This window comes from Pseudochaenichthys georgianus, chromosome 20, assembly GCF_902827115.2.
Source record: "Pseudochaenichthys georgianus chromosome 20, fPseGeo1.2, whole genome shotgun sequence".
In the NCBI taxonomy this organism is placed as follows: Eukaryota; Metazoa; Chordata; class Actinopteri; order Perciformes; family Channichthyidae; genus Pseudochaenichthys; species Pseudochaenichthys georgianus.
This window is the reverse complement of record NC_047522.1, coordinates 1349119-1358002: the sequence shown is the minus strand read 5'-3', so window position 1 is coordinate 1358002 and position 8884 is coordinate 1349119. Positions and strand designations below refer to the sequence as shown.

General features: G+C 47.5%; 1 protein-coding gene across 1 annotated transcript; it reads right to left on the bottom strand.

The window, feature by feature from the left end:
• Positions 1-182: 182 nt before the first annotated feature.
• LOC117466014 (cysteine-rich secretory protein LCCL domain-containing 1-like) lies at positions 183-8540 on the bottom strand. Its single transcript, XM_034109143.2, has 4 exons — positions 8368-8540; positions 7040-7352; positions 431-549; positions 183-255 (listed from the first exon to the last, which is right to left on the bottom strand). The coding sequence occupies exons 2-4, from the start codon at positions 7295-7297 to the stop codon at positions 183-185; spliced, it is 450 nt and encodes a 149-aa protein (XP_033965034.2). The 5' UTR covers positions 7298-7352; positions 8368-8540.
• Positions 8541-8884: the final 344 nt, after the last annotated feature.

The window sequence follows — 8884 nt, the reverse complement described above, 5'->3', positions numbered from 1 at the left end:
CTCGTCTACTTTCGAGGCGAGCCGCAATGTGTCTCAAACAAGCCTAGTAGCAATACCCAAGCTGCCCCCCCTTCAGAGAGATAGCAGCAATACCCAAGCTCCTCCCCCTTAAGAGAGATAGCAGCAATACCCAAGCTCCTCCCCCTTCAGAGAGATAGCAGCAATACCCAAGCTCCTCCCCCTTAAGAGAGATAGCAGCAATACCCAAGCTCCTCCCCCTTAAGAGAGATAGCAGCAGAACCCAAGGCCGTAGACCTGTGCCGTGAGAAAGGAGACAGTGAGAGGAGAACATTATGAACTGTGTCGAAGGTTGACCTCCTAAGCAAAGGATTCCCTAACACATATGCTGACTTTGAAGACCCTACATGTTTTCAGAAAGGCAGTTTTTAGCCCCAACCTTCGATGAAAGATAGTGTTAATCGCAGGTTACCTTCCCCAGTGAGCTCCCAGGTTCTGTCCGATCTGCGGCAGGAGACTCGCGGGTCCGTGTTCCCAAAGACAGGTCTCAGCCCACTCCTCCGCTGTCCGCTCCAACTCTGTGTCCCACGACTGAAACATAGAGGACATATACATATTGGAATTGAGAAGAAAGTGTAAGCAGGAGTACAGACTTCTTTGGGGTGGAAATCATGCTTCTCTTTTTCATAGAAGACAAACAGAACAGCCAACAAGAAGTAATAAAGGTAAAGCATAGCTTGACAGGATACTTAATGACATACATAGTCATAGTGGGAAAGAACATACAAAATAAATCAACTTGAAGGGTGCAAATGAGGATGCAGACTATGAAGCTTCTTTCTGCCTTCTGCTAAGAAAGGGAAATCAAAAAAGCGGCTTGTATTGCTCATAAAGGACCTGGTCTGCAGATAATTCACTGCTAACAGCTGTCCGTGATGTGAGGAGACATCCACACACACGAGAAAAGGATTACATATCATATTTCATGATAACTAATAGAGCTGCTATGGCTAAGTAAGTGCACTAATCTGTTAACGGCAGTGTGTTGATGTGCCGCCGCCGCCGTATAAAAGCTTTTTCACTCCTCACTGCTGCTCAGCTGATTTCCCCCAGATGGGTTTTCCCGTAGGATGGGTGGGTGTTATTCAAAAAATGTCTTAAGTAATACCTTCCATATGTCTCTGGTGAGATGTCTGGGTGCACGCTTTCGTTTCACTTCTCCCCGAGTTGCCCTCTCCGTGAGGTTTGGCTCCGGTTGGACACTCGGGGATCATATTCCCGTTCTGGGGTTTTCTGGGAATGCAACGACTGTCCTTCCTCCCTGCTGACCTACATTCTACCATTAACAAAACCGTTAGAATAACACCAGCTGTAATCCCTCTGAAGGACGCCGTGTGTTGCTTTAATTGCACACCTTCACTTTCACCTTCAGTGAGGCAAAACAGCTGTTCTACGGGAATGAGTGTGTGTGTGTGTGTGCGTGTGCGTGTGTGTGTGTGTGTGTGTGTGTGTGTGTGTGTGTGTGTGTGTGTGTGTGTGTGTGTGTGTGTGTGTGTGTGTGTGTGTGTGTGTGTGTGTGTGTGTGTGTGTGTAGAGGTGTCGGGAGTTTGCACATTTCACACATCGAGCCCTGGAAGTCATAGCTTACCCCGAGTGAAATCTCATCCAATAACAGACACTAAAATAACTCCCCTAACAGAAACCGCTGCTGTTCTCCGCATTACCCCCGAAACACACACCTACCCAACAACAGGATGTCTGGCAAATTAACTCTCGACTCTCTCTCTGGGAATCCGGCGAGCTGTTGAAAGGATATATTTGTTTAAATCAACAACGCCACGGTAATATTGCCTGCGTCTTCTCCGTCAGATTTCGACTCAAAGCCTTGCAGAAATGTTACATTAGTGGCGGAGAATAAATAAACAGCTGGAGGTGAGGAGTATATTTCTCATTCGGCTGTACACGTGCAAAGAGGAGATACAGAAACCGTTTCTGCCCTCGCCTGGGGTCTGTCTCGCACAACGAGGCCACATGATGACTGACAGACCGGGGGCTGAAACAGGAAGGAGAATTTGTTTACCTGAAACTCTATCACTGCTCAGAAAGTACCTCTGTTGGCCATGGGCTGCAAATAAATGCCAGTATTGTCGTCTCTCCTTGCTACCACAATGCAGAACCACGGAAGGGATGTAAGGCCATCAGATGTGGGAAGAAGCACAAAGGAGCCGTTCAATTACAACCTTCAGTTCCATCTACGTAAGTTCCCCGCTCGATTTTCTCGACAATGACCTCCGAGCACGAAGAATAATCCATGTTTTCACTGATAAGCAGAGTGAAACACATTGTGGCAACTGTAGGAGGATCTGCAGGCCACAGCACATCGGGGTTACCCACCGCTAATGAATGGGGTCTGAAACCGTTTATCTGTGGCTACGAATACCGATAAATCCACGCAGCACTCAAACCCATTCCCTGGTCCCGAACCCCGCGGAGGAAGCAGCTCGGAAAGTGTCGAGCGGCACATATTTCTCAGCTGTTGAATCTGGTGCAGGCTGCTGGTCTTGTTTGCACTGTTATCCCAGCAGGGGGGGGGCTCGTAACGCAGCGACCCCCCCCCCCGAATCCACCCTGACCGCACTTCTGCTCAGGGCCCGTAAAGAGAAACACCTCCTCTGCTCAAGTCTTTTAACACGGTGCACGCAGCATTGTGTATTTCGCTTCACACCTCATTTGCAGCCAGGTTTTTTGGGGCTTTTTTTTCTGTTCCTCGCCGGTTGCATTCCTACGAGTACGGATGTCTACTTCGTGTGGGTTTCCCGCTCATAATCAACGGTGCATGGAGAGAAGCACTCACAAAAAAAGCAAGGGGGAAGATAAGGGAACTGGATGGACTGAAGGCCGAGAATAAGATAAGAAACCTGGCTGAGGACGGAGGAGACGGGGAGGGGGAAAGTTAGAAAAGTGATCAAAAAATGATATTCTATTCCGTCACAACTACTCAGTCCATCGAGAGCTCCATGCAGCACATTCCTGCCAACATCAGAGGTCCTGTGGTCGGCCATTGTCTGAATTCTGTCAACTAGAAACCTCCATTATCTCTCATTACCATGTTATAGCGGGAACATAGTTTCACCACAACAGCATGGCCAATTATTCCCACCTCGCACAGGAAGCCGTTCCGCTTAACGGGCACCGTAAGGTTTGAACATCAGATTTCCAGGTGAACGGCACAGGGTCTGGGCGCATTAAGCGTTTGCAGATATCGCTGGAATTTGCTAATTTGATCGACATGTGTTTTGCATCGCTGCAACGTTTTACAACCGCGTTCCCGAAGCTTTTCCTGGAAGGTGCTTATTTATAAAATGCAGAGCAGGCGCCGTGTTTACATTCTTAGCATTGTGGGCTCTGGCCTCCCACAAGGAGACGCCTTGTTGCCGGGCTGTTTGTGATGTCGGTGGACGGGAGACAGAGTGCAGCTTTGTGACATTACGGTGGCATCTTTGTTATTTCGGGACCGTCCTTTCGGCTTCGCTGGAGCGCGACCGTGGACGTGGAGCGACAGCATTTGGGAGGACCTACTTCTTTGTGGTATTCAGCTGCTGCTCTTTAGAGAAGCAGTCGAGGTGTGTCGGATGCCTCTTGGGAACTGTTTCTGTGCGTCACAAGCTGACCAGAACTGAGAAAAGTCAAGAAACACGAGCTCTGAGGTAGTCCAGAAAACATTTCTGGGATTTAAGACGTTTGGACAGCCCTTCGGAGTCTTTTCCCACAGGACTTTATATTTAATAATCTAAATGTTTATCTTTAGGGAGAAAGTGACAGCTCACCCCAAAATCAAAACCACATTTCCCCTCGTACCTGTTTAAAAATCTAGATATCTGCCAGCGAGACGTCTGCCTTCTCTCATACGTAACGAAACCAGATTGCAATGTGGCTTTCCAGAAACCCAGTTAATCGAGTTAATCCAAGAGTGCTCGTCTTTCCGAAAGCACTGCAACTTTCACCAGAACGCTCCAGATCGATACACATTACAGCAGGTACGAGGGAAAGATGTCTGCTCCGTTGATGAACTGCTAATTCACATTACCGTGATTAAACATTTTGGCAAAGTGACTTCAGGCGTATTTATTAGCCTGAGACGGTAATCACAGTCTGATTGGACGGCCACATTATCCAACGGTAGATTCGACTGCCCGGCTCGTCAGGAGAAAACTGTCAATAAAGCTTTATCTCGAAGCGCTGACGTCACCGCCGCCTCGGCACGGCCAAGTCAAACATCAAGGCGGGGGGGGGGGGGGGCTTCAAACACTCACACCTGTCTGTTTATACCTGAGGGTCAACACGTGACCGCCACAGAGCGGCATTGAAGCCGCGGGTCGCTGCAGAGTGTGAACGCTTATCCAGGGAATTCTTTGGGCCTCTGTGTTGGAAAATGACAGAATGGGAACGGAGCCATGGGGATAAGAGAGAGAGAGGGAGGGAGGGAGGGGAAGAAGAGGAAACCGATGAAGAGCAGGAGGAAGAGGAGGAGGAGGATTTGAATTGATGTTATCTCCAAGTCTCTCTGATGATTGCCACGGAGGGTCAGCCGGGTTATGCTTTAATACAAAGGCGGACAATAAAAGGGCTGATTGGCTGTGTGTGTGTGTGTGTGTGTGTGTGTGTGTGTGTGTGTGTCTCTCCATCCGTCTCTAATGCGCATCTCTCCTCGTTTGAACACCTCTAATTGTATTTACCTGCTGCATGTATTCCTCACTAGATGTCTCTCTCTGTCTCTCACCTCACGTCCTCTTGTTGCATGCCTTTTCCATATTTCACCCCTGGGTGCCCCTGCAGCTAAAAAAAAAAATAGAAAACCCAGCCAAATGTAACAGGAGACAGTAGACAAGAGCTGCTGGCTCAGAAGCCGGCCACACACACACACACACACACACACACACACACACACACACACACACACACACACACACACACACACACACACACACACACACACACACACACACACACACACACACACACACACACACACCCACACACACACACACACACACACACACACACACACACACACACACACACACACACACACACACACACACACACACACACACACACACACACACACACACACACACACACACACACACACACCACACACACACACACACACACACACACACACACACACACACACACACACACACACACACACACACACACACACACACACACACACACACACACACACACACACCACACACACACACACACACACCACACACACACACACACACACACCACACACACACACACACACACACCACACCACACACACACCAACACACACACACACACACACACACACACAGTTCAACCTCTGAATTATACAATTACACAGTCCAGCAATCGCCCCCAGCAGGAACTGTTTATTTGCCTTAGCGGTGGAATAGCACTGCGTTTTGTTCTGCGGGGTTTCAGTGGAGATGAAAGGAGGATAAAAGATCATTACTTTCTGCACACTGCATTGATTCCAAACCTCCGAAGTACTGTTGGGGGCATCGCACTGTGGCGGGCCGGCAGAGGGTTTTAAGTTTGGAAAAGCTCCAGATCTTTAAAGCACCGACTCTCAGAAGGTGTGTGTGTGTGTGTGGTGTGGGTGTGTGTGTGTGTGTGGTGTGTGTGTGTGTGGTGTGTGTTGTGTGTTGTGTGTGTGTGGTGTGTGTGTGTGTGTGTGTGTGTGTGTGTGTGTGTGTTGTGTGTGTGTGTGTGTGTGTGTGTGTGTGTGTGTGTGTGTGTGTGTGTGTGGTCTAGCATTACTATACTTGTGGGGACCTACATCTGTCTACACAGTCACGTGTGGGGACTCGCCTCCCTTATGGGGACAAAATGGAGGTCCCCATAAGGGGGATCATTAATTTTAGGGTGAAGACTTGGTTAGGGTAAGTCTCCAGGAAATGCATGTAAGTCAATGTAATGTCCCCTGAAGTGATGTATACATGGTGTGTGTGTGTGTGTGTGTGTGTGTGTGTGTGTGTGTGTGTGTGTGTGTGTGTGTGTGTGTGTGTTTAGAGGGGGGTAGACAGCTGGTAAAACAAGCCCCAGTGCCATGCTCTGATGCTAATTGCACTGTGAAAAGTGATCTGGCGCTGTACACACACGTTATGGTCAAAGGATAGAGTCAAACAAATGTCTTCGCATGAGTTTAAAAAAACGCAGCAGTAATGTGATCATTGGCAACTCGGTGGGATTCTTTTCTTCTGGCAAAACAACCAAAGTCACATGGTGTGTGTGTGTGTGTGTGTGTGTGTGTGTGTGTGTGTGTGTGTGTGTGTGTGTGTGTGTGTGTGGGGGGGGGGGGGGGGGGGGGGGGGGGGGGGGGGGGGGTCATGTGTGAAGGTGCTTAGATGTTGGCATGCTGCTTGTGTGTGAGCCAGGAGGAACGAGTGCCAGCCGGTCTGGTGACTGGGTCAGGCCGCTAAGCTATATGATCCACAAGTGTGCGAGACTCTGAGTTCAGGACGGGGTCGGAGCGTTCAATACACACACTGCATGAGGCGGAAGAAGCTACGAAATTCTCCGTTGACTAACACTGATACGACAAGTTGAGAAATGTGAGTTTTTTACACAAAGAATCCTCCAAAAGCAACTATTTAAATACTGTGTTTTCCAGATATGCGCATGCTACTTGGATACAAATAAATCTGGAAACAACGACAACATCTGACCCAGAAGGAAACTACCGAACAGGTGCAGAATCGATGGAGAGAAAGCATCCCGAACTCGATCCAATGGTCCATGTTTTAAGGAGGGCAAACCTGGAGTTTAGACCGGTTTGAAAACATTCAATTTATAAACGGCTAGTGGTAGAAATGTACTCGGGCTGTCCTGGAATACAGACATGTTAGTCCACAAACACTCAAATAAGTTTTACAGATTCTCCATTAAATAAACGTGAGTCCCTCTTCAAAAGAAAGCACCATGTTTTCAAGAGCTGTGCTTCTTGGAAATAACATTCAGCCAGAAAAAAGTACAACATCTGAGTTCCCTATTCAGTCGAGCTACAGAGCCTCTCTCCTACCATGTACTCCATGTTGGAAGAGGGCGGGTACACCTGGCCTCGGAGCTTGTTGTGCAGATCCAGGATCAGCTGAGCGTCGCTGTCCGTGATGGCCCTCTTTCCCCTCTGCTTGGCCTCCCAGAAGTCCCCCTCCTCGTCCCGGTACTTGTCCAGATTCGGTGCCCGTCCCGTGGAGTTGGGCAGCATCAGCATGGAGGAGGCGGTGTGCAAAAGTAAGAGCAGGGAGACGCCCCCCCTCAGAGGAGAAACATGCCTCATCCTGCAGGAAGAGGTGATGGTGGATGTGGGGAGAAGAGGAGAGGGTCTTCTGGGTCTGCATGAGAGGGAAGCAGGACAAAGTGAGGATTGCAGCCGATGTTCGGTTTCTACTTTGCTAAAAAACATCGGTCAATATTCATCTTGGCTCGCAGAATCTTGGTTTGTGCAGCAAGTGACTTCAAGGAGGTCACTTTGGGAAAACTGGGATACTGGGAAGAACTAGTATGCATTAGATACATCTCTATTCGATTTTACAACTAATATATAACTATTATAACCAGCTTTATTGTCATATGCACAACAGCCAGAGCTAATACAGTGCAACATACGGTATACCTAGGGCAAGAGAATGGTGCAATAAATGCAATATAAGTTAGAAAACAGAAACTTGTTTGTGCAACAGGTGACTTCACTGGTGAAAACTGGGATACTGGGAAGAAGTAGTGTGCATTAGATACATCTCTATTCTATTGTACAACTAATATATAACAATTATAACCACTCTTCTTCTTTCTTTGGTCAATACGATTCTCAAATGTAAAGATACACCAGCTGTATGTTCATATGCATAACAGCTACCGCTTCAATAAAGCAAAAAGCAATATAGAAATAAACAGAAACAAAAACAGTGCAAGAAGAAATATACATAGAGAAATAGCGCAAGAGAATGTTGCAAGGGAGACAATGGGGCAAATGAAATGAGAAGAAGTGAACAAAATGAATGCTAAATTAAATACTGTACAGGACGAATATATAATGTAAAATTGTACATTGTAAATATGTCTTAATGTGGCAGAAACTGACCATGCAATGCAAATACAAACTCGAAAGCATTAAAACAACATGTTAAGACTTTATATAAAAAGAAATAAATACTGGATCTCAGTGATGCACAGCAGCAGGATGGAGCTAATGCTCCGCTTCACATGTCCTCAGCTAAAGTTCTGTGTGCACGCGGCAGTGTGACGGGATCTGGACCAAAGCGCCAGCTCCCGATGGAGAACGCGAAGAACAGAAAAGCATATCGAAACAGAAAAGTCGAGGTGTGATTTCATGTGGAAATAGTGTACCTTTGAAAGGATTGGAATGCAGCCCGCTTCTGGAGATCCTGACAGAGATCTGGCTGTGAGGAAACTTCACAAAGAAGAAGAAGAAGTAAAAGCCGTGTTCCGTCAGAGAGGCGCCGCTGAGACAGAGGGACGTGGGCTTTCACTCCGGTGGAATACAGAAAACTCAGAGTGGCTCTTCCTTCTTTCGGGATACTTGCACCAAAGTCGCTAAAGCATCACTTCTGCACATTTATCCTCATGTTGGCCCCGCCCCCTGGCCACGCCCCCTTCAAACGCATGAACACGGCCCACTTTCCCCCCCAATATTGAGCATGTAGAAAAGCCACAGAAAGAAAGTCCACACACCATTATGTTTCATGGAGGACTTATTGCTTATGATCAGTGGTGGAGGAGCAATTATTACCTTTTAGTTGACTGTACAAATACTCTGTTACAAGGATAATATTGAACATAAAATGTTAAGTTAAGTGAAAGTGTGTAAGAGTCCGTTTAAAGGGAAACGTCAACAGTGTAATAG

Excerpts from the sequence above, each read along its gene's own strand:
- LOC117466014 (XM_034109143.2), bottom strand. The coding sequence starts at position 7,297 with ATGAGGCATGTTTCTCCTCTGAGGGGGGGCGTCTCCCTGCTCTTACTT. Across the intron at positions 550-7,039 it reads CTTCCAACATGGAGTACATG|TCGTGGGACACAGAGTTGGA; the intron begins GTAGGAGAGAGG and ends TCTATGTTTCAG. Across the intron at positions 256-430 it reads CTGGGAGCTCACTGGGGAAG|GTCTACGGCCTTGGGTTCTG; the intron begins GTAACCTGCGAT and ends CTCACGGCACAG.